At 59.0% G+C, this 24,355-nt stretch overlaps 1 protein-coding gene across 2 annotated transcripts; it reads left to right on the top strand.

The window, feature by feature from the left end:
- Positions 1 to 4,549: 4,549 nt before the first annotated feature.
- On the top strand, positions 4,550 to 24,355 carry ATG2A (autophagy related 2A). 2 transcript variants are annotated; one of them, XM_043581628.1, is made up of 41 exons: positions 4,550 to 4,826; positions 6,992 to 7,154; positions 7,249 to 7,401; positions 7,564 to 7,666; positions 8,085 to 8,220; positions 8,370 to 8,468; positions 8,758 to 8,854; positions 8,943 to 9,107; positions 9,211 to 9,351; positions 9,897 to 10,134; positions 10,218 to 10,362; positions 10,459 to 10,551; positions 11,008 to 11,166; positions 11,268 to 11,511; positions 11,840 to 11,936; positions 12,066 to 12,225; positions 12,881 to 13,023; positions 13,108 to 13,247; positions 13,353 to 13,513; positions 13,947 to 14,097; positions 14,191 to 14,390; positions 14,494 to 14,574; positions 14,809 to 14,915; positions 15,005 to 15,097; positions 16,369 to 16,439; positions 16,654 to 16,730; positions 17,247 to 17,417; positions 17,568 to 17,694; positions 17,783 to 17,997; positions 18,535 to 18,743; positions 19,019 to 19,154; positions 20,390 to 20,596; positions 20,792 to 20,893; positions 20,978 to 21,062; positions 21,152 to 21,284; positions 21,371 to 21,443; positions 21,637 to 21,719; positions 21,978 to 22,099; positions 22,247 to 22,401; positions 23,446 to 23,598; positions 23,679 to 24,355. In XM_043581628.1, exons 1-41 carry the CDS (start codon positions 4,656 to 4,658, stop codon positions 23,913 to 23,915), a joined length of 5,796 nt encoding a protein of 1,931 aa, XP_043437563.1. In that variant the 5' UTR covers positions 4,550 to 4,655; the 3' UTR covers positions 23,916 to 24,355. The 2 variants fall into 2 exon arrangements, with proteins under 2 accessions (XP_043437563.1, XP_043437564.1); XM_043581629.1 differs by having other exon boundaries at positions 4,552 to 4,826; positions 17,247 to 17,411.

Raw genomic sequence — 24,355 nt, 5'->3', positions numbered from 1 at the left:
TCCATCCTTAGGCCTGCAGTCCCCCTCCCGTCCTTTGCTGTCTATGGTGACATCATGGTCTGGGGTTTAAAGGGCCAGCCTTGGAATGGCAAAGCATCAGAACAGAAGGTGCTGCCTGGCGCTGCCACCCCACCCCAGGCAAGCTGGCCTCCCTGGACAGACCTCCCTTAGCCCCTCTGGGCCCTAAGATGTGCTAGTGGGGTCTCTTGTTCAAAACCTTACTGTAGGTATCCAAGGTACAGGTGGGATTTCAAAAGTTTGGCATTCTGGCCAAAAGTTCCTGGCCTGCAGTCCTGGGTCTCCTTCTTAGGACCCTAGACCCCAACACTCTTTTATTTCTCTGAACTCCATCCCCTACACTGCACTGTGAAATCTCCACCCAGAAGTTTTGCCTGGATGAACAACTAACCGGTCCATGTAAGCAGCAGCAATGGGCAATAAGAATGGACACCGAGGTCAGGGAGGGGACTGGGGCAATTCTCAGAGTCTTCTCATTCTGCCTTATACCTTAGCAGCCATCTTCCCTGCTACAGAGGGAGCCCGGGTGCCCACCTGCTGGTGCAACAGAAATCAAAGCCCATGGATTAGCCAGATGGGGTACAGGGCTGTATGGCTTGAGAGCTGGCCAGCAATCCCTTGCTCAGAAATCTTCAGCAGGCCTTATCCACCTGACCCTTTGTGTCCCCGTCTGTCAAATGGAAACCCATAATTTCCTCCTTGCCCACCTCCCAGGCTCAGGAAGTGAAGCCTTGTCCCACATCCCTGCAGAAAAAAACTGGGGGACAACAGGCCCACGGAGCCTTCTACAGCCAAGTGAGGACCCCCACGCCCAGAGAAGAGAAGTGCTTTGCCCAAGGTCACGGAGTCTGTCATCAAAAGCTGGAACCACAGGCCTCCTAGCCTGAGTCAAGAGGGCACCACCTCCAGCCTCCCATCCTTGGCTCCCTGGGCTAGGACCCTGAACTCTGAGGGTCTCCAGGCCAGAATGACTGTGGAGGCTTTATACTTTATATAAAGGGTACTATGCTCCATTTGAGGATATTGGGGATTGAATGGTGGAAGAGGTAAGACTTCTTATAAGACATGACATTTGAATTGGGTCTCAAAATAGATACAGTGTCACCTGGAGGTTATGGGGTAAACATTATTTTTATTTATTTATTTATTTATTTATTTATTTATTTTTAATTTTTTAAAAATGTTTATTCATTTTTGAGAGAGAGAGAGAGAGAGAGACAGAGCGTGAGTGGGGGAGGAGCAGACGCAGACACACACACACACACACACACACACACACACACACACAGAATCTGAAGCAGGCTTCAGGCTCTGAGCTGTCAGCACAGAGCCCGATGTGGGGCTCAAACTCACGAACCGTGAGATCATGACCTGAGCCAAAGTCTGTTGCTTAACCAACTGAGCCACCCAGGAGCCCCAACATTATCATTTTTTAAATCATCATTATTGAGATACCACTCACATACTATACAATTCACCCATTTTGGTATTGTTTAATGCGTATAGAATTTCAGTTTTGCAAGACGATAAAGTTCACAATGTGAATATCTTTAACACTACTGTATTCTCAGAAATGGCTAAGGTAGTAAAATTTGTTATGTGCATTTTACCACGGATCAGACAAAATGCCAAATCCAAGCCCTCCACCGTGGACCTAGTCAAAGGCACAGCCCCCAGGCTATCTTCCATGATCCCATCTACACCTATCAAGACCCCATTGAGGGATTTCCCTGAGGGATTTCTTCTGGGTGGACCATCCCTGGGGAAGGGAGAGCCTCAACCCCAGGGCCCCTGAGGCCTACAGCACCCAGTTTGCCTGATGAGTTTTTACCTAATCTAATATGGAGAAGTCCCCAAGGGGTCCCACAAATCCCGACCCTCTCCCTTTTCTCTCTGTGGAGAGGAACCGTGCCCTGGATCTTCATCCCAGGAATACCCCTGTGAGGCCCCGTCCTGAGAGAACACCATCCTCTTTACTCTGTTCTCTCTCTCTTTACTCTGTATTATTTATTCTCTCATTCAGCTCCTACTCCAAGGCCTGGGTCAGGTTGCGGAATGACTACATCTTTGGAGTTGGTCTTCTGTGGATCTCATGGCACGTTGCAGGAGGCAGCATGAAAGACCTTTGTGCCCTTCTAAGTCCTAGTTATTCCTCTGCTGTGGCACAGACACTGTGCTGTGGCACAGACGTGAGTGCAGCCTCCCTGGAGGGAAGCTGGCCTAAGAAACAGCCACCCAGACTGAGGGCCTAGATGCTGGGAATGGTTCTGTGTCCCCAACCTTTGCACGTGATGCACCCTGTTCCCACAGCAGGGGAATAGTTGCCTCTCCAAGTCTGGACTTCAGGACTTTTCCTAGACTCCAGTATACACCCTTCCGCTCCCACTGCCTTTGGGAGAAGTGACGCTTGTTCATTCACTTGCTCCACAGGCATTTACACACAAGGCCTCAGTTTTCCTCTCTTGTAAAATGGGGATATTAATAGTACCTACCACCAAGGACATAGTGAAGAACAGACGAAGTAATGCGTATAGAGTGACAAGCCCAGGGCCCAGGACATCACACAGGCTCAATTCATGGTGTCTATCATTTTAATTATTTAATTTTTTAAAAAATCTTAATTTATTTTTGAGAGAGAGAGACAGAGTGCAAGCCAGGGAGGAACAGAGAGAGAGGGAGACACAGAATCCGAAGCAGGCTCTGGGCTCCAGGCTGTCGGCATAGAGCCCGAGACGGGGCTCAAACTCACAGACATCAAGATCATGCCCTGAGCCAAAGTCGGACACCCAACCGACTGAGCCACCCAGGCGCCCCTATCATTTTAATTATTAAAAAAATGTTTTTAACGTTTATTTATTACTTTGAGAGAGAGAGAGACTGCACGCTAGGGAGCCTGCATGAGTGAGCGGGGGAGGGGCAGAGAGAGAGAGGAAGACACAGAATTCGAAGCAGGCTCCAGGCTCTGAGCTGTCAGCACAGAGCTTGATGTGGGGCTCCAATGCAGGGCTCGAACTCACAGACCTTGAGATCCTGACCTGGGCCGAAGTTGGTTGGACGTTTAACTGACTGAGCCACCCAGGCACCCCTCTCGTTTTAATTATTATTAATTTAATAAATGTTGGATGAACATAACACTGCCCCTGGCCTATTATGGGAGAAAGGTTAATCTCTTGATTCATTCCACATTTTCCTATTAATCTGCCTTGAATGGAACCTTCCCAGTACTTCCCAAAATTACCTAGGAGGCTGTTCCTTAGTCCCTTCCAGGTAAATGGACTGTACCACCTACCACCCCAACTCCAGGTTACCGGGGATAAAACAGGCTCTTGGAAGAACAGTGACTTGCCTGAGGCCACACAGAGCTGGGACTGGAATCCAGGCCCCTGGCTCTCAGGTCAGGGTGGTTGCCCTTGCTTCAGGCTGCCTTTATTAGATTGCAGTAGAGTCCCCCTCCCTAGTAAGGCTAAAATAGAATTATAATTACCTGTCGGTATCCTTTAAATCACCTATGATGTCAGAGGGCTTGGGTGGCCAACCCTGTAGAATAAGAGTTGGCAAACTTTCTGTAAATGGCCACGAAACAATTATTTGGGGCAACAGCTCCCCACCTTCCAACAGCTCCCAGACAGTACTTAATCGTGCGTGGTTGTGTTCCACTAAAACTTTATGGATACTCACAGGTGAACTTCATGACATTATCATGTGTCATGCAGTCTTATTCTTCTTTTGATTTTTTCCAACTATTTAAAAATGTAAAAAAAATTAAAATTAAAACTAAAAAATGTAAAAACCATTCTTAGCTCACTGGCTGTACAAAAACAACAGACCCCTGCTCAAGGGATTAAGTCCATCTGTTATTAATTTTAGGTTAGAGATAAGAAAAACTAATTTTTTTTCCCCCAGAGAGGAGCTGGAGGCTTGACCAAATGCGGAGAGAAGGGAGGGTCGGTAAATCTCCGGCCCAGCATTCCAGGTAAGGGGGGGGGGGGGGGGGACTTCCTCGGTGATGGACTATAAATCGGTTTTCTTATCTGTAAAATGGTTTTCTTATCTTTCAAATCTCCACCTAAGAAGGTCATGAGGGTTGAATGAGATAAAAGATGGTGAAGCGTTTTGTAAAATGCAAATGCTTACTCACTTAATTGTTTCTATGACGCGCGCTGGGGCTCTCACACAGACTTTATTCCTCTGGGAAGCTTAAGTTTGATGGGACACTGTCCCTTTAAATCCTGCCTAACTACCTCAAGTACTTGGAAGAGTCGGCACATGCGCATTCCTCTGCGGGGCTGGTACCTCCTGCAACAGCCTTCCCAGAGCCCGTAGAAGGGAGGTTAAAGGTCCTCCCACCGAGAATATTTACGCAAGCGTAAATCAGGATTAGGAGCCCTGTGTCGTGCGGAGAGCCCAGTCCCTTTTTCGTGCTCGAAGACTCCGCCCCCCGCGGCCAATCAGCAAGCCTCGCCCTTTACAACGGCGAATGGCATTGAGCGTGGGGGGCGTGGCTGAGGGTCCGGGGGGCGCGGCCTGGCGCTGAGAGAAGCGGCGGGGAGAGCCGGGGGCTCTAGTGAACAGCGAAGCCCGACAGGCATCGCCGGCGGGTGGCGAGCGCAGGCGGCCCGGGCCCGACGGTCTCCGAGATGTCACGATGGCTGTGGCCATGGTCGAACTGTGTAAAAGAGCGGGTATGCCGCTACTTGCTGCACCACTACTTGGGTCACTTCTTCCAGGAGCACCTCAGCCTGGACCAGCTCAGCCTCGATTTGTACAAGGGCAGCGTTGCCCTGCGGGATATCCACTTGGAGATCTGGGTGAGGAACCAGGCCCGAGCTCGCGAAAGGGGGCGGGGGGCGCCGCAACGACCTAAGGATTCTGACTGAAGGGTGGGCTGGGGACCGGGCATACGGCGTGGAGAGGCCATGGGAGTCAGGCCCTTTCCAGGCGACTGATCGCTTCCAGGGCCAGAAGCTGGGTAGGACTGGGTCCCTGCCTCCACAGTAGGAGAAACTGAGGCTGGGGAGGGGGATGTCACTTGTCTGAAGAATGCCAGAATAAGCACATCGAGTTTGGGGCCTGAGTTGGGAAGCGTGGTTCTCAGGGGCTAAGGAGAAGGTGAGGAAGGAGCGGAGGAACTAGGGAGCTCTAATAGGCCCGGGCCAGGGCAGTGAGAGAGTTGGGGCCTTGCAGCTGGTCAGGGAAAGCTGGTAGGGGTCCGGAGTCCTGCCGAGAGCACCTGTGGGAAAGGTGCTCTGACCTCCTGACCCTAAGATCCTGGGCCAAGTGGGTGGGGTTCCCGCCTCCGGACGTGGATGTCAACAACCGCGTCAGCGCCGGTGTTGATCAACACCTCGTGTGACTGGCGACTGCCGCCCCTGCCTACTTCCTGCTTTGGGGAGAGTGGGATGGACCCAGTAGCGTTTGGGGAGGGGCTTGGGAGTTAGCATCCGTCCCCACCTGCCAGAGAGTCCCTGAGGAAAAATGGAGAGGTTTGGCTTCAAGCCGGGAGGAGGCCAAGGGAGATGCTGGGGAGGCGGGAGGAAGAAGGTCTGGGTCAGAGGCCTGAGGCTGGGGGCGGTGAGAGGCGGTGACTCACAACTCAGCTGAACTGGGAAGTTGCAAAGAAGCCACCAATTAGAGGCATCAGCCCAGGGCTGGCACTGGGTCAGCCCTCCAGTCCAGAGCCGCAGGGGTGGGCATGGGGCAGGGGCTTCTCAGTTTTCTGGCTGGGCGGACAGAGTGCCTGGCCTAAATGCAATGTGGGGCAGGAAGAGCTGAGCTTTAGGGGTAGGCAGGCCTCCCTGGGCAAATGTAAGGTAAGGGGAAACTCCTGAGCCCAGAGCTGGGGACACTTCCCGATAGCTTCTTGCCTGTGAATCCTAGTGGAGGAGGCCTTTTCTGACCTCTGACTTCAGCCTCTTAGGCTGGCCTGAAAGAAATGGCCAAGACCTCTAGGCTGCCTCTTCCTACTTCCAGTCCCAGAAAACACTCCCACCCTGCCCAGCCCTGCCCTGCCCTCTTGGTGGAGATTGAAATGGCTCCTAGCTAGGATGCTTTCTGGGCTGGCCTCAGGAGTTGTCCCTTGGAAAGCAGGTGCTTTCCCCATAGCCAGCCCCTCCTCCAAGCTGCTCTGCCTGCCGCTCCTGCCTTGAAGACCCCAGAAGAAGCTGAGTGCCTGGGGATCCTGGGATGGGGTGAGGAGAGAGACTTCAGTCACAGTCCTCACCCCACACTGAGTGGTTAAACTAGGCCCTTCTCTCTAGGCTTCAGTTTCCCATCTATGGATCTCTGGGTAAGGAATTTCAACTTGACCTCTATGAGTCTTCTAGTGCTGCCATGTGTTTGTTTACTCACGGATCCAACAAGCGTTACTGGGATCCTCTCTGGGTGGTACCACACACTCCCTGGGGTCACGTGAAGCAGGCAGGTGAGTTCCTGCCTTCAAGAAGCTCCCAGACTGGCAACGGTGCTATTTCCCCATTTGTAACCAGGGGTTCTCAGCCTCATACCTCAGAGAGGTACAGCTACACCAAATGTTTGAAGTTGGGCAGGGGTCCCCTCTGGCTCAGCTCGGCCCTCTGCCAGCCTCTCGTGTACACTCCCCTTGAACTCCACACTGATCCAGAGAGAACGTGGGTGCTGCTGCACTCCGCTGTGCCTTTGCACGTGCTGTTCCCGTGCCTGGAACATACCACCTTCCATCCCCTCTGCCTGGCTTCCTCCTTCTCATCCTTCAGCTCCCCCTCCTCTGGTTTAAAGGATGGACCACGTTTAAAGGATGGGTCAAGAGTAGGGATCAGCTAGAGCGATAGTAGAAGTTTATAGGTAGCACAGGGGCAGTGGGTGGGGGGTAGGGAGGGGGCAGGGAGAGCCAGGGAGCTCTCGAAGGTCGCAGCAGCCCACCAGGAGTGCTGCAGCCAGGGAGACCGCCACATTTGGAGGTTTCCCTGAGCCGGATCTGTCCCTTCCCTGCTCCCAGTCTGTGAACGAAGTGCTGGAGTCCATAGAATCACCCTTGGAGCTGGTGGAAGGCTTTGTGGGCTCTATCGAGGTGGCCGTGCCTTGGGCTGCGCTGCTCACCGACCACTGCACCGTGCGTGTGTCAGGACTCCAGCTCACTCTGCAGCCCCGCCGGGGCCCAGGTGAGGGTTGGGCAAGGCTAGGGGCAGGGGGCTGGGGAGCAAGTGGTAGGAGTAGGCCTGGGCACCTCTTCTGAGACCCTCTGCCTACTCACAGGGCCAGGGGCTGCTGACTCACAGAGCTGGGCCTCATGCATGACCACGAGCCTACAGCTGGCTCAGGAGTGCCTTCGGGATGGGCTGCCCGAGCCCTCTGAGCCACCACAGCCCCTGGAGGGACTGGAAATGTTTGCCCAGACCATTGAGACTGGTAAGTAGGTAGGCCTCCCATGGCCACCCTGCTTCCTGCCCCCCTGTAGCCCACAAAACAGGGGCCCTAGACAGTGGCATGGCCACTCTGCTGCCCCAGTGGGGAAACTCTGCCTGCTCCCTTGCGGCTCTACCTGGCCTGAGACCCCTTTCCACCCCTCAGTGCTACGAAGGATCAAGGTGACCTTCCTGGACACTGTGGTGAGGGTGGAACACTCACCAGGTGATGGGGAGCATGGCGTGGCGGTGGAAGTCCACGTGCAGAGGTAGGGGCATGCCAAGCGGGGTGGTCTGGTGCGAAGAGGAGGGGGAGTGAGGGGCTGCCGCATGGCCTTGGCGGTGCCCCTGCCCCTAACCCCAGCCTGGGCTCCTGAGAGGTAGCAGGGCGAATTTTGGGTGGTCCTGGTGGTGGCTGTGGTGGTGGGAGGACCATATCGTGAGCCTGGAATGGGGCCCGACGGCCAGGGTGATACAGGCCCAGAGTGGCTGGGGCCCTAAGGAGCAGGTTAACACACCAGGGTCTGAGGAAGAAGGGCTGGCCCTGGAGGTCCAGGATGGCCTGGCTCTGGTGGGGAAGCTCTGCTGTCCAGACTCTGACCCCAGACCCCTAGAACAAAGTGCTGTGTTCGGAGAGGGGCGCCAGCCTGAGGTGGCTGGGGCAAGGGCTCATCCTCCACTCCCCAGACTGGAGTACTGTGACGAGGCAGTGCGGGACCCAAGCCAGGCCCCCCCAGTGGACGTGCACCAGCCCCCTGCCTTCCTGCACAAGCTGTTGCAGCTGGCGGGGGTCCGCCTACACTTCGAGGAGCTCCCCCCACAGGTGGGCTGACTCTGATCCCCACAGTTTCTTTCTCCTTCTAATCCCTGTCTTCTCTCCCATCTGCCCCCACTGACCGTCCCCCCATTCCTCCTGACCATCTCTGACCTCATATGTTCAACCCGTTCCCTCCTGTATCCTCTTGCCTCCAGGAGGAACCCCCAAAACCCCCCTTGCAGATTGGCAGCTGCTCAGGGTATATGGAGTTGACAATGAAATTGAAGCAGAATGAGGCCTTCCCAGGCCCCAAGGTGGGTCCCAAGCCCCTGTGGAGGATGGAATGTGCTCCATTTCAGAATACGCCTCAGCAGTGCAAAGCAGGGTCATTGAGTGGGGGAAGTTACTGCCTTCTTAGCAATTAGAGAAACAGGCTCAGTGGTCAAGTTGTGGCCGGGGTTCCAGAACTAGCTGGTGACAGCTTAGCCTGGCAACTGACATCCTACGTCCTCTGGGTGAGGGCAGGTGAGTGGTGGCTCTCAGAGGGCCTAGGTGGCAGATGTAGGCTCCATGGTTGTCTCCTCTGGCCCCTTCTGGCCCCAGCTGGAGGTGTCTGGACAGCTGGGCTCCCTGCACCTGCTCCTGACCCCTCGGCAGCTCCAGCGGCTTCAAGAACTGTTCAGTGCCATGAGCCTTGCAGGTGAGGCCTCTGGGCGCTCCAGGGGAATGGATGCCTGGGGAGGGGCCAGCCAGGCCGGGCTGACAGAAACAACTGTCCTCCTCCTTAGACCCCGAGGGCCTGGTGGACAAGCTGAACAAGAGCCGCCCGCTAGGTGCCGAAGACCTGTGGCTGATTGAGCAGGACCTGAATGAGCAGCTTCGGGCAGGGGCTGTGGCTGAACCCCTCAGCCCAGAACCCCTTGCCAGCCCTCTTGTCAACCTGGACAACACTGGTGGGTGTGGGGTCACACTTGGCATTTGTCTGGGCAGCGAGCATGGGTGCAGGAATAGGGACCAAGTATGGCTTTCCCTAACCTCCCCTGTCCTGGCCCACAGACCTCTTCTTCTCCATGGCGGGCCTCACAAGCAGTGTGGCCTCAGCCCTCTCCGAGCTCTCCCTCTCCGATGTAGACCTAGGATCTTCTGTGCACAGCGACATGGCCCCCCGCCGGCTGTCTGCTCATGCCCACCCAACTGGTGAGTGCTCCTGGGGCAAGAACAGCTGGAAGAGGCCTCAGTGCCCCTGTGATGTCACGTGGGTGCAGGAGGCCTCCACTGATGCTTAGCCGTCCGCGTGGGTGACTTGGTTCCCTGGGGATGCTCGGGAGGCTGGTGACACAATAGATAGAGGGCTAGGTGTCAGAGTCAGTGATCTTGGGCAAAGCATTTAAATTCTTGGAGACTCCGTTTCCCCTTCCATAGAAAGGGTGTAATAAGATCTAACCTTGCCGAGCTATACGTATTGACCGGTGTTTGTCGAGAGATCATGTGTGTCAGGCGCTGGACTGAGTGCCTTGCCACCTCTAGTCCTTCCAGCTCCTTGAGAGGGTTGAATTGAGCTTGGGCTCAGTTTCTGGCATGATGAGGCTCTGTGTCGCCCCTGCCCGGCCAGGCCCCATGCCAGAGTCATAGTCCATCTGGGCCAGGGCTTCTCCCAGCCCCTGGCCCAGCATCTGACCATCACTTTACCTGGGGTGCCCGTGAGCTCTGGGAAGTCCCTGGTAAAACCTCTCTCCTCTCAGGCAAGACGGCCCCCACACCCCTCCCGGACACCCTGCGCCCTGACTCGCTGCTAAAGATGACCCTGGGGGGCATGACCCTGACCTTGCTTCAGACATCTGCCCCATCTTCTGGACCACCTGACCTCAGTACCCACTTTTTTTCGGAGTTTGATGCCACCAAGGATGGGCCCTTCGGCTCCCGTGACTTCCACCATCTCCGACCGCGCTTCCAGAGGGCCTGTCCCTGTAGCCACGTCCGGTACAAGCCTGAGGCAGGGGCCCAAGGAGAGACTCCCCGAGCCCCCCGAGCCCAACCTCTGATGCCCAGCTTCTTCCTCGCAGGCTAACGGGTACAGCTGTGCAGCTGTCCTGGGAACTGCGGACAGGCAGGGGCCGGCGGACTACCAGCACACAGGTGCACTTTGGGCAGCTCGAGGTGCTGGAGTGTCTGTGGCCCAGGGGCGCTTTCGAGCCTGAGTACACGGAGGTGAGGGCCGAGAGCGAGTGAGGATGTGGGAGGGCCCGCAGGTTCAGGTGGATCTGGAGGCCCCGCCTGACTCTTGCCTCCTGTGTCCCATCCCAGATCCTGAGCTTCCCCGGCAGCCTGGGTTCCCAGGCCTCAGCTCGGCCCTGTGCCCACCTGCGTCATACGCAGACTCTACGCCGTGTGTCCAAGGTAGCCCCCCCAACCCGTGCCTAAGGGCCCTTGGCTGTTTCCATGGTACCTTGACCCCACCCCATCCCCCGGCCTCCCCTGGTGGCTGCCTGCTCCCACCCTCCAGCCCCCTTGCCTGTGCTCCAGCTAGAGCACACCTCCCCATCTGGGAGCCCTTGAAGACGACGTCTGGGCCCTACACATGTATCCTTTGGCCTGATTGCCCCTTCCCTGGCTCATCTTGGCAACCCCTGCCCGTTTTGAATATTGGATGGCTTATATTAAACAAACATGGTCCTCTTTGTCAGGCAATGTGGTGAGGGTCTCCCTCTCCCTTCCTAGCTTTGTCCCCTGTGCAAGCTTTTCTCCACACCAGCCAGGCGGCCTCTGCGTTTTGTTTTTGCTCAAGGGGGTCCCTTCCCATCCTGCCCTCACCTACCCCACAGCCCTCGCTGACCTGAACACCTTCACCCTCAGAGCCGACCCCGGCGCCCAGCCGCCTGCCATTGCCACTCAGAACTGGCCCTGGACCTAGCTGACTTCCAGGCAGATGTGGAGCTGGGGGCCCTGGACCGGCTTGCTGCCCTGCTGCGCCTGGCCACCATACCCCCTCCCGAACCACCTGCTGGCCTCCTGGTAAGATACCCAGCTGGGGCAGGGGGCCGGCACGGACCCTCTAGCTCACAGCCATAGTGCTGGGGCCTCTGGCAGCTCTGATCACCCCCCTCGTCCCGCAGACGGAACCCCCACCAGCTGCCGAGCAGCAGACAGTGGTGCGGTTGTCAGCACCCCAGGCCACGCTGCGGCTGCGCTTCCCCATTGCTGACCTGCGGCCCGAGCGGGACCCCTGGGCAGGCCGAGCTGTGCGGGCTGAGCAGCTGCGGCTGGAGCTGAGTGAGCCCCAGTTCCGGTCAGAGTTGAGCAGTGGTCCTGGTCCGCCCGTCCCCACCCGCCTGGAACTTACCTGCTCCGACCTTCATGGTGAGAGCCCCCAGAGGACAATACCCAGGGCAGGGCCTCAGGCCTCTGGGAGAGGGGGGCCCAGGGCTACGGAAGGGACTGAGACACAGTTGGGATGGACTGGGGCCCAAGGTCTCACCAGCTCTGTGAGATGCCAGCGTTACCTGTCTTCAGGCTCCTCTGAGAGTGTGCAGAGTGGACCCTTCATCACTGGACTGCTGCCGGCCATGGGCATGAGGGAGGGCGCAGGCACCACGATGGAGGCTCCGGGCCCCCACTAACCCCACCTGACATTGGGGAAGAAATGGGGAAAGGCAGCAACGACAAGCCCTCCTCTTCATCCTCGCAGGCACCTACGAAGACGGAGAGAAGCCACCCATCCCCTGCCTGCGGGTCTCCAAAGCCCTGGATCCCAAGAGCCCTGGGCACAAATACTTCCTGCCCCAGTAAGTGGGGGCTCAAAGGGCAGACAGGAGAGGAGTGCTTTGCTCCTGAGGGCAGCAGGAAGCTGGAGGGGGCGGGGACCAGGGGCTGAGGGAGACTTGCAGCCCGGTGACAGGCCTGTGCCCTGGCAGGGTGGTGGTGACCCTGAACCCCCAGCTCAGCAGTGCACAGTGGGAGGTGACCCCCGAGAAGGGAGAGGAGCTGGAGCTGTCGGCTGAGAGTCCATGTGAGCTGCGGGAACCTGAGCCCTCGCCGTTTTCCTCCAAGAGGACCATGTACGAGACAGAGGAGGTGAGGCCCCAAACCCAAGGGAGCCACTTGGTGGCTGTGGGCCGGGAGGACAGGATCACTTAGGGCACCAGGTGACGTGACCCAGCACCGGCAAGAGTGGCATCGCTTCCATCGTCTTTGATCAGTGGGGAGTCCGAAGCACCCCAGCTCATGGGGCCTAAGGGTGAGGACACTGGTGGGGGCAGGTCCTTCGCTGGGGAGATCAGGACCTTGTCTCTCGGCAGGGACCTCGGGATCCTTTTCTCTGAAGGTGATGAGATTTGAGTGAGAGACAGTTAAGGGCCTGGTCTCTGGGCTAAAGTGGGTTTGAATCCAGGCTCTGCCACTCTAGCTTTGTCATCTTAGAACTGGTCTAATCTCTTAGAGACTTATACTCAGATGAGTTTCCTTATCTTGAAAGTGGGTGCAATGACCTGTGTCGTAGGCCTATCATGAGGATAAAGGAGTTAACATATATGAGGCCCTCCAAGCAGATTTGGCATGCTGCCAGCGCTTCTCCCGAGATGGCTGTCCTACCTCCCAGCAGAGAAGGGCTCCCATCAGTGCATGAGAATGAATGAATGATAGGAAGTCGGCGTGCAGACCAGAGTCTGATTCCCGAGCCAGCGGCAGACCCTGACATCTCTCAGATGCCTTTCCCCACTCCCCTGACTAGATGGTGATTCCCGGAGACCCCGAGGAGATGAAAACCTTCCAGAGCCGGGCCCTGGCACTATCACGCTGCAGCCTTGAAGTGGTCCTGCCCAGTGCCCATATCTTCCTGCCCAGCAAGGAGGCGTATGAGAGCCTCTATAACAGGTGGTGACTCAGGCGAGTAGGGGGAGTATGGGGAGGGGCCGGGCTGGGCCACCCTCACTGCTGCTGTCCGTCCACTTGTCTCAGGATCAACAACGACCTACTCATGTGGGAGCCTGCGGACCTGCTTCCCACCCCTGACCCCACTGCTCATCCCCCTGGCTTCCCCGGCCCCTCAGGCTGCTGGCATGCCAACTTCAAGATGTGCAAATCGGCCTTCAAGCTGGGTAGGAGGGATGCCCTGGCATGGATCCCAAGGTCCCCAGAGCTGGGTAGGGCTGGGGCAGCCCTCCCAGGTCTCCTTCCCACTTGGCTCTTTGATCTCACCCCAGACTCTGACTCGGATGAGGAGGATGCCCACTTCTTCTCAGTAGGGGCATCAGGCGCCCCCCAGCCCCCTGCCCCTGAGTCCCCAGGTCCTCGCTCCCAGAGTACCTTCTCTACACTGGTGACGGTGCTGAAAGGTCGGATCACAGCCCTTTGTGAGACCAAGGTGAGGGCAGCCCTGGGGAGGTGAGCCCCCCTGACTCCAGAGCTCCCCACCCACCACTGGCAGGAGAGCAAGACCTGTCTGAGCAGTTGGGGAATCTGGGGGAAAAAGCCCCCAGTGGGGCCGAGAGTGGCCCATCCAGCTAGCAGCACCCACCCATGACCCACCTATCCCATCACACCCCATTAGCGCCGGTTGTATGCAAGGTGCCACGCTAGGGGTCCAGATGGGTGCTGTCTCGTGCTGGATGGCGGGGAGGGCAGGGATGACTCCCCTTCTGGCAAAACAGGCAAGTGTTGCTCCAGACCTTTAGCAGAATCTGGGTAGAGCTGGGGCTGGTCCTAGGCGGGCTGGGGCTCCAGGGCCCCCTCCCCTGCCAAGGGCCTAGGGGCTACTGAGTGCCCTGGTGGGGCCAAGCCACGTGCTTTGTCTGCAGGATGAGGTTGGGAGGAGGCTAGAGACCTCACACGGGGAACTGGTGTTGGATGTGGAGCAAGGCACCATCTTCAGTGTCTCCCAGTACCGAGGCCAGCCAGGACTCGGCTACTTCTGCCTGGAAGCCGAGAAGGCGAAGCTCTATCACCGAGGTATGAGGGGAGGGGGCTTTCAGGAGGGACTGGGCCCCGGGTGGAGGGGACGGCCAGCCAGCTTGGCAGGGGGCTCACCGGGTGCCTCCCCAGCGGCTGTGGCTGACCGCCTGCTGCCCAGTCGCCTGGAGCCGCCCAGCTTTGCTCCTCCGGCCCAGCTGGCCCCAGCCATCTACCCGTCAGAGGAAGGCGTGACCGAGCGGGGAGCCTCGGGCCACACGGGCCAGGGCCGGGGCCCCCACATGCTGTCCACTGCTGTGCGCATCCACCTGGACCCCCACAAGAACGTCAAGGTACAATAGTGCCCGCTCCCGGTCCACCCGCTTGGCTGGGACGACTGCCTCTCTGGTGCCTGGCGGACTGGGCCCCACCATGCTGACTCTGCCCCACCTCCAGGAGTTCCTGGTAACACTGAGGCTCCACAGAGCCACCCTGCGCCACTTCATGGCCTTACCGGAGCAGAGTTGGCACTCCCAGGTGAGTGAGAGTGGTATAGGCAGGCAGGTCTCTGGACCAGCGGGGAGGCCAGTGTGAGGGGTCTGGGCTGGGCCAGAGCTGACTTCCAGGCGAAGCCCCTGGGCAAGGGGTATGGTGGCAGCTGACAGGTGACGGGCAGCAGGTGGGGAGCCGTGCTGGGGTGGTGGGGGTGGGGGTTGCTTAGAGGAAGGAAGAGGCCCCTTGTCCTCACAACTCCTGTCCTGGTCCCCAAAGCTGTTGGAGTTCTTAGATGTGCTTGATGACCCAGTGCTGGGTTACCTGCCCCCAACGGTCATTACTGTCCTACACACTCACCTGTTCTCCTGCGCCGTGGACTACAGGTACCCAGGCTGGGTGGGCCAAGAGCCAGGGGCGGGGGCGCAGGCTCTCATGTGTCAGGAGCCTACTCTAGCCCACGTGTGATCCCCAGGCCCCTCTACCTCCCTGTGCGCGTCCTTGTCACCGCTGAGACCTTCACGCTCTCCAGCAACATCATCATGGACACCTCCACCTTCCTACTCAGGTATGTGCCACCCCCACCCAGCTCACTTTCCATCCCACTCCAAACTGGGCTGCAGCTGCTACTCCCCTGGGTCCTGCCTTTCTGCTGTGTGTCCTCGGGCCGGTCTTTGAGCCTTTCTGTGATGATCCCTCCCTCGGGAATGAGAATTGGTTCCGCCTTCCCGAAGGACAATTGAACCTCTGAATCAGAGCCTTAAAAGCATTTGTGCTCTCTAACTTGACAGTCTCACTTAGGTGGTTGTCCTAAGGATCTATAAGAAAAACAGGTGGAATGTGATGTCTCTGGAGTATAGCTCAAAACAGTTCAGGGGCACCTGGGTGGCTTAGTCGGTGAAGCATCCTACTCTTGATATCAGCTCAGGTATCGATCTCAGGGTTGTGAGTTCAAGCCTTGCATTAGGCTCCATGCTGGGTGTGAAGCCTACTTCACAATAAAGAAATAAAACAGTTGAAACCTAGAAATAATCTAAATACCCCCAGATTATAACCTGAGTCAGTAAACATGGGTTAGCCAGCTATTAAGTCAAAGAATGACCTTGAAAAATATGGAAAATCCCTTAATGCAGCATGGACTGAAAAAACCTACGTCAAGGCTTATGAGGGGTTATGTGTGTCCGTGCCTGTGGCTTCACAGAAAGGATGAAAGAAATGTATAGGCGCTTTTCTCAGAATTTGGGATCAGGGAATGTGAATAGAGATCATTTCTTTTTTCTTTCCACGTTTTGAGATGTCTCAAAGGAGGTTGTGCTATGTTGCCATTAAAATAACTTATTTTGGGGCACCTGGGTGGCTCAGTTGGTTAAGCATCTGACTCTTGATCTCAGCTCAGGTCTTCATCTCAGGGTCAGGAATTCAAGTCCTGCATCAGGCTCCACACTGGGTATGGAGCCTACGCAAATAAGAATAAAATAAGAACATATTTTGAAAGAACAATGAATGTCGGGGGGGGGGGGGGGGGACGCAGGACACGTCCCTCCCGGGGCCACTGTGAGGTGAGGGGGAGGTGCAGGAAGTACTTGGAGAGCCCTAAGTGCCATGTGACCTAAGCAAGCTTGTGTTATTTCGGGCCTTCGGCTCAGGAGACAGGCCCAGTCTCCCCATGGTACAGACAAGAACACTGAGGCCGAAGAGGACCCAGCGCTGGCTTCTTGTGGGCTTGGGACCCCCTGTGGGTGCCCCCTTGCCCATCTCTAGGAGCCCCACCCCTGTGGCTCCCATGGAGCTGCAGTCTGCAGCGGCTCCTGGGCCCTTCTCAGCCCTGTTCCCCACCAGGTTCATCCTCGATGACTCAGCCTTATACCTGTCCGACAAGTGTGAGGTGGAGACCCCGGATCTGCAGCGAGGTGGGCAGGGCCTGGACGGGTCTCCCTCCCCACTGAGGGACCCCAGCCCCCGGCCACACCCAGAGCAGCCAGATGTCCTCACCTAGCTGCTAGCTGGGCCCTTAGCATGCACGCCAGGGCTGCACTCGGATGAGCCCCACGTTCTCCCCTGTGGGGGTGGGCCAGGCACTGGGAGTGAAGAAGCAACTGGAACTTCTCTTACTTTCTGCTTCAGATTACGTCTGTGTCTTGGATGTCGACCTCTTGGAGCTTGTGATTAAAACCTGGAAGGGGAGCACCGAGGGCAAACTGGTGAGTGTTGCCCGGGGTGGCCCGGAGCCAGAGCAGTCGCAAAGGCCGATCACCGTTTCCCTTGTGGCCGTCTCTTCCCTTCTGCTACCTGGGCCTGGGCTGGGGTTATGGTCACTGCCTGCCCTTCAGTGCCGGGCTCTGTTTATTGGCCCTCCCAGAAAGGGCCAGGCCCACCGTGCATGTCTCAAATTGGGAACCCCACCACCAGAAGGCAGCTGTAGCCAGAGCAAAAAAAGGGCTTTGAGAGTCAGACGGCATTTGTGGGGCCCCATTTCCTCATCTGTAAAATGGAGATAATTGGCCCCACCTCCCCAGCTTGAGGCGAGGGATTGAGGACGGACACGGGAACGTTGGCAAGCCGGGAGCACCCCTGCTGCCTTGGGTGGCCCCGAGCGAAGCCCCTTTTAGTCTCAGGCTCAGTTTGCTCAGTGGGGTTGCCGGGCAGCAGGCTGTATGGAGGGATGGACCCTGGGCAGGTGGGGTGTGGAGCCTGGGCTGACGGCACCCCGCCCCCAGAGCCAGCCGCTGTTCGAACTGCGCTGCTCCAACAACGTGGTGCACGTGCACAGCTGCGCGGACTCCTGCGCCCTGCTGGTGAACCTGCTCCAGTACGTAATGAATGAGGGCGACCTACACCCCCCTCCCCGGCCCCCCAGCCCCACGGAGATCGCCGGCCAGAAGGTACAGGTGAGGCCTGGCCCTGCAGGCCACTAGAACTCTGCCAGGCCCCTGCCCCTGCCCCTGCCGTGGCCCCCTCGGGGTGGGGTGCTGGCTTCGGAGGAGCAGGCGTACCTCCTTCCTGTCATTCATTCATCCCTCCTCCCCTGCCTGGCCCAGCTCTCCGAGAGCCCTGCCTCCCTGCCCTCCTGCCCCCCAGTGGAGACAGCCCTGATCAACCAGCGGGACCTGGCCGACGCCCTCTTGGACACCGAGCGCAGCTTGCGGGAGCTGACCCAGCCTTCAGGTGGGATGGGAGTGCTTTGGGGCCAGGGGACGCAATCAGGCGCCCAAATCAGGCATCGCACCCCCCAAACTGGACTCTCTCTCCACAGGTGGCCCCCTCCCTCAGGCCTCACCCGTGTCAGTCTACCTGTTCCCCGGTGAGCGGAGTGGGGCCCAGCCCCACTCGCCCCCTGTTGTGACCCCTACTGGCAGCTTGGGGTCCTGCTCAGAGGCCAAAGAAGATGCAAAGGAAGAGGAGGGAGATGGAGACACTCTGGACAGTGACGAGTTCTGCATCCTTGACGCTCCTGGTCTGGGCATCCCGGTGTGTTGGTGGGGAAGGCTGGGCAGGGCCAGGAACTGGTGGGAGAGAGTGGCTCCCTTCAGCGTGCTTGTAGAGCTCCCGGGGAGGCTGGGTCTGTGGCAGGGCTGGGGGCGGTGGGGTGGTAGTGGTCTCTGGCTCTGGGCTCTGAAGGATTTTTCCAGAGGAAGAAAGAATGGCATCCAGGACAGAGGGATGGGACATAGGACATCAAGAAGAGGGAGGGCGATTAGCAAGAAGGGGGTGGAAAACCATTTGGCTGCAAAGGTACGGATCTGCTGGCCCCCAGGAGCCAATATGAATGTCATGTGTAAGCAAGACCCAGGGCCCAGAGAGACAGGCTTGGCATGAACAAGGGGCACTTAGCCCCCACCCGGGAAAGAGCACTCTGACACAGCTTCTGGGGATGGTGGCCCAGGGGAGTCATCTTTTGTCCAAAACAGGGAGGGAAATGTGAGGATGGGGACGAAATCGCGAGAGGGTGGTCTGGACTAAGGAAAGTATCTGTGCACACGTGTTCACTTGGCCTTCTCCCTGTAGCCCCGAGATGGGGAGCCCGTGGTGACACAGCTGCATCCGGGCCCCATCATCGTGCAGGACGGGTACTTCTCACGGCCGCTGGGCAGCACAGACCTGCTCCGGGCACCTGCCCACTTCCCTGTGCCCAGCAGCCGTGTGGTGCTACGTGAGGTCTCCCTCGTCTGGCACCTCTATGGAGGCCGAGACTTTGGCCCCCACCCTGGCCACAGGTGAGAAGGATGGGTGTAGGTGGCAGCTATGGCGATGGGGCCCACCCACTTAGGAGATGGGGCCCGGGCTGGGGTTCAGCTCTGACCTTCAGCCACTGATAACCTTGAGCAGGATCCTTGCCTCGGTGGCCTCCGTTCTTCCTTCCTTGCCCTGCACCCACCTCCCAGGGCTGAGCTGGAGAGTGTCTCCCGTCCCTGGCTGAAGGGCCCATTCAGGGGAAGGGGCAAGGGAAGGGGTTCCCCTGAGTCCATTTGTCCCCTCTCCGTCTTTCCAGGGCAAGAGGCGGCTTCATGAGCTCCAGGGGCTCCCCTTCTCGCTGCTCTGGCCCCAACCGGCCCCAGAACTCTTGGCGGACGCAGGGGGGCAGTGGGAGGCAGCACCATGTCCTCATGGAGATCCAGCTCAGCAAGGTGAGCTGGAGGCAGAGTGCAGAAAGCCGCCGGGGTGGGGGACAGGGCAGGCTATCCCGTCCCTGCCCCTCAGCCAGCCCTTCGTGGCAACTTACCTCAGGGTCCCCCGTCACGCACCGAGTCACAGAGCGGCTGCCGTGCTGCACACTACGTGCTGTTCTAGATGTCGGGTGTCGCGACAGGCAAAGCAGACAGCACCCCTCCCTTCCTGTCACTTGTGTGGTAGTGAACGGAGCCACGGATCTGTATGGTGTGGAACGTGGTGAACGTTTGGGGAAGGTGAACCAGGGAGGGGCATGGGGAGCGCTGGGGATGGGGGCCAGCCATGTTCTCGAGAAGGTGCAGTTTGCGCGAAGCCCTGAAGAAGGGAGCAGGAAGAGGTTTTCAGGCAGAGAGCACGGCATGAAGGCTGCCAGCCAGGAGCCTCCCTGGTGTGTCCAGAGTGGCAAGGAGGCCAGCAGGCTGCGGCCGGGCAGGGAGGAGGGCGGTGGAGGCCGTGCGTCCAGCTGGCAACCAGGCTCGCAGGCCCCACAGACCACGGGACGGCTTGGGTGTTTACTAGAGTAAGGCGCCCTCAGCAGGACACAATGGCTGCACGGGGTGGCCGCTGTAGAGCCCATGATGATGGTCAGATTCTGGAGAAATTTTGCTGGGGAAGAACAAGTTGGGTGGGTGGCCAGGCTAACCTGAGAGATTGTGCAGGTAGAGGTGCCGCCCATTGAGTGAGCACACGGGGCTGTCGCGGGGCTGGCACATCGGGAGCAAGGGTGGAGGGCAGGCTTTGGAGGGCGAGGCCAGGGCGCAAGGTGAGCAGGCGTGTGCTTTATGAAGAGCCCTGTTGTGTGGAGAAGGGGGTGGGGGCACCACCAGGAGGGGCTGTCCAGGGGAGAGGGGACAGCAGTTCCAAGATGAGCTGGAGGCGGTGGACAGGACACAAGTGCGGAGGGACTGGAGAGATGTTCTAAGGAAGCAAGCCTGATGGCCTTGGTGACGGAGAGGTGGGGGCGCAGTGTGGGGACTTGGTGACAGACAGGTGACACTTAGGCGACAGGAAGGGAACGGGAGCAAGTACATTCAGGGGAGGAGTTCAGTATGTTAAGAGGAGTTTGAAATGCCTGTGGGACAGCGACAGGGAGGCAGCCAGGTGGGGGGCTGAGGGGGGTGCTGGGGGCAAGAAGGGTGGCTGAGAGACAGGGGCCCTGCCTGCGTGGCTCAGGCCTCCACCCACCCCTCAGGTAAGCTTCCAGCACGAGGTGTACCCAGCGGAGCCGGCCCCCGGCCCCGCGGCCCCCGGCCAGGAGCTAGAGGAGCGGCCACTGTCCCGCCAGGTGTTCATTGTTCAGGAGCTTGAGGTCCGAGACCGGCTCGCCTCCTCCCAGATCAACAAGTTCCTGTACCTGCACACGAGTGAGCGGATGCCACGTCGCGCCCACTCCAACATGGTACAGGCCACCCCCGCCGTCCACGCTGGGCAGAGCCGTGTGCGCACGCCCGCGCCGGCCTGTTTGGGAGAATGCTGGGGCTCGGGCGGGCTCAGCTGCGGCGACAGCATGCGCCGATGCGAGGCCAGCTGGGCACGGGGTGGGGGCAGGGACCTGAGGCCCCGCGGGCACCCAGAGCTTGCCCTCTGCCCCCAGCTCACCATCAAAGCGCTGCACGTGGCCCCCACGACCAACCTGGGTGGGCCCGAGTGCTGTCTCCGTGTCTCACTGATGCCCCTGCGGCTCAACGTGGACCAGGTGAGGAGGTCAGATGGGGGTAGAGCTGGAGGTGAGCCCCGCTGCCTCCGGGCCTGGGCGCCTGACCTGCACCTTCTCCTGCAGGATGCCCTGCTCTTCCTCAAGGACTTCTTCACCAGCCTGGCGGCTGGCATCAATCCTATGGTTTCGGTGGAGACGTCCACTGAGGGTGAGAGGCTAAGCTGGGAGGGGAGGGTCCGGGCCTCCCACCTCCCGGCCATCCCCAGGCCCATCCCCAATCTGTGCCCCCCACCCTAGCTCGCCCTGAGACCCGAGTCCAGCCCAGCAGCCTCCAGGAAGGCCAGGCTGAGGACACAGAGACGCCTGGCTCCCGGGAGACCACAGGCAGTGGACACCGCTCCTCTGCCGAGCAGCAGCCTATCTACTTCAGGTGGGGCTGCAGGCTGGGGGGTCCCAGCCCAGGCCGCAGAGGGCCGGGTCAGTGACCAAAGGCCCCTCTCCCCGTTCCCCACCCAGGGAGTTCCGCTTCACGTCCGAGGTGCCTATCTGGTTAGATTACCATGGCAAGCACGTCACCATGGACCAGGTGGTAAGTGGGGCTGTCAGGCAGGCTGGCTGTGTGGGCCCATCCCTCTCGTCCCCATTCTGCCCAGGTGTGGCCTAGGGGGCCAGGGCTTGCATCCAGGTGACATCAGCTGCTGAGTCGGCCTTCAGAGGCTGCCGTGGGCTGGGCAGGCCCCTGTGCTCAATCGCGTAAACCCCAATCCCTTCTCCGTCCCCAGGGCACTTTCGCTGGCCTCCTCATTGGCCTGGCCCAGCTCAACTGCTCTGAGCTGAAGCTGAAGCGGCTTTGTTGCCGACACGGGTGAGCCCTCCTTGCCCTGCAGCACCGCTAGCCTCTCTCCAAGGTCCTCTAGCTTCCCTCTGCTCTGTTTCTGACTGGTTGTGTGGCCTTGGCCAACTCATCACCCCTCTGGGCCTTCAGTTTCACTCTGTATAATGGGGACCATCATCCTCCACAATCCTCCGGGGGGTGCTATGGAGAGCATTGGGGTACCTCAGTTCCTGGTCCCATGACCCCTCAATGTGTGGCTCTACCTCTCCTCTCCTCTCCCCTTCCCAGGCTCCTGGGTGTGGACAAGGTGCTAGGCTATGCTCTCAACGAGTGGCTGCAGGACATCCGCAAGAACCAGCTTCCTGGCCTGCTGGGGGGCGTAGGCCCCATGCACTCAGTTGTCCAGCTCTGTGAGTGGCTGACTATCGGGGCTCTGGAAACTGCTCTTACTCTTGGGCAGCCTAGAAGCTGCCTCAGGGATAGGTAGAGGAGGTCTGAAGTCAGGGCTTGTGTGGGCAGCGCAGCCCTGAGCTTCTCTGACAACCCTGTCCCTGCAGTCCAAGGGTTCCGGGACCTGCTCTGGCTGCCCATCGAGCAGTACAGAAAGGATGGGCGCCTCATGCGGGGGCTGCAGCGGGGGGCTGCCTCTTTTGGCTCCTCCACGGCTTCCGCCGCCCTGGAACTCAGCAACCGGCTGGTGCAGGCTATCCAGGTGAGTGGGCACATGGTTCCAGGCCAAGTAGGGCAGGGAGGGTGCTCCACAGCACCTGACCCATCCCCAGATTTCTACTGAGGATAGTCTTGGGTGTGTGGTCTCATGAGACACAGTCATGGATGAGAGAGGCCCAGTGACCAACTTGGGGCCCACACAACTCCCATGCTGGAGGGTGAGTGCCCTCCAGGCTCTACAGCCCACTGGTGTCTGTTCGTGGCCACCTCTTGAACAGGAGGGCAGGGGGTGTGACTCTGTTTACAGACGGAAAATCTGAGGCCCAGACCGGCCCTCACTCATTCAGGCCCTGCATTTTGCTAGGCCCAGACAGATCCCAGGGACACCAGGGCATTGTCCTGTGAGCAGCTGTAGGTCAGTGCCGTGAACTCTGGTAGAGGGACTAGGACGGACACGCCCTTGTGGGGGAGCTCAGTGCTTTCTGGGATCTGCAAGCCCAGCCCCCTGCAGGCAGGGGGCAAGATCTCTAGAGAGGAGGCTGGAAGGATTAGCAGGTCCCAGAGAGGCCCCAGAGGCACAGGTGAAGAGACTGGGTGAGAAGTGAGGGGGCAAAAGGAACAGAGGAGCCAGCTTCGGAAGGTAGAGGGGACTCGGTGGGGGTGAGCAGGGGGGAAGCCAGTGTTCTGCCAGAGCTGCCTCTGCAGCGGACAGGGCAGGGCAAGGTGCAGGGTAGGGGAGACGGTGCACTCAGTCTCAAGAAAGCTGCCTGTGTGGCACCTCACAAATGGGGCAAGGGCACACAGATGTGGTCCACACGAGGAGGGTTTGGGGTCCAGAGGACGTTGGGCGAATCCCCTCAGGAGGCATGTGCCCACCTGAAGCCCCTTGACTTGAGTCATGGAAGCATCAGCAGGGCCCCAGGAGCAGCACCATAAAGCACAGCTATGGAGGGAGACAAGAGTGCGGCGGCTCCCTGGGCTGGCCAAGGGTCTGGCACGGTCCTCTGGGGCTGGCTCGGGGGCCTCGGGGCTGGACGTATGTGCCCCGGCCAGGTGTCCTCATCCGGTGCCCTCCGTGTTCCTCTAGGCCACAGCTGAGACGGTGTATGACATCCTGTCCCCTGCGGCACCCATCCCCCGCTCCCTGCAGGACAAGCGCTCCGTCAGGAGGCTACGAAAGGGCCACCAGCCCGCCGACCTCCGGGAGGGTGTGGCCAAGGCCTATGACACAGTTCGAGAGGTGATGAGGCCCCATCCCCCCTCCCAGCCCCACAGCCACCTCCCCACCCAAACCCCTGCGCTGACCTCCCACTTCCACAGGGCATCCTGGACACGGCTCAGACCATCTGTGATGTGGCATCCCGGGGCCACGAGCAGAAGGGGCTGACGGGCGCCGTGGGGGGCGTGATCCGCCAGCTGCCCCCAACTGTGGTGAAGCCCCTCATTCTAGCCACGGAAGCCACGTCCAGCCTGCTCGGGGGGATGCGAAACCAGATCCTTCCCGACGCACATAAGGACCACGCTCTCAAGTGGCGTTCGGATGAAGGCCAGGACTGAGCGCCAGGCTCCCAGGACCCAGGGGCACTGCTGCCCACCTCGCACAGCCAGCCCCAGTGGCATCTTGGTCCCTGCGCCTCCCCAGATCTTCGACCCACAGCTGGGCGGGCCCTCGGGGGAAGGGCCTGGAAGGACCCTGCCTGGCCCACCCTGCCAATCGCTGTGAGAATGAGGCCTCCCTGCCTGGGGCCTTGGCCCTGTCTCTGCACTTTTCCTCTGGGGAGAAAGGACGCTGCCTCCGCTACTACCTGGGCCCACACTGCCGCCTTGTCCCAGAATAGGAGGCATTTGGACCCTCAGACCCCAGCCCCACTCAGCCAAGTATCTTTCTATGTCTGGGGGGAGGTGGGGAACAGACCCTGTGTGGTTCAATGTATTTTTAAGCTCCTTGAGCGCGTGGGTCAGTGTCTGCATGAAGTGGAATAAACTGCCCACTGCCA

Source organism: Prionailurus bengalensis, chromosome D1 (genome assembly GCF_016509475.1).
Source record: "Prionailurus bengalensis isolate Pbe53 chromosome D1, Fcat_Pben_1.1_paternal_pri, whole genome shotgun sequence".
Lineage (NCBI taxonomy): Eukaryota > Metazoa > Chordata > Mammalia > Carnivora > Felidae > Prionailurus > Prionailurus bengalensis.
The sequence above is the reverse complement of the archived record's forward strand: the minus strand, read 5'-3'. Positions and strand labels throughout refer to the sequence as shown.

Coding starts and splice junctions, on each gene's coding strand:
- ATG2A (XM_043581628.1), top strand. CDS start 4,656: ATGTCACGATGGCTGTGGCCATGGTCGAACTGTGTAAAAGAGCGGGTA. Junction 4,827..6,991: donor ATATCCACTTGGAGATCTGG/GTGAGGAACCAG, acceptor CCCTGCTCCCAG/TCTGTGAACGAAGTGCTGGA. Junction 20,894..20,977: donor TGCGGCTCAACGTGGACCAG/GTGAGGAGGTCA, acceptor CTTCTCCTGCAG/GATGCCCTGCTCTTCCTCAA.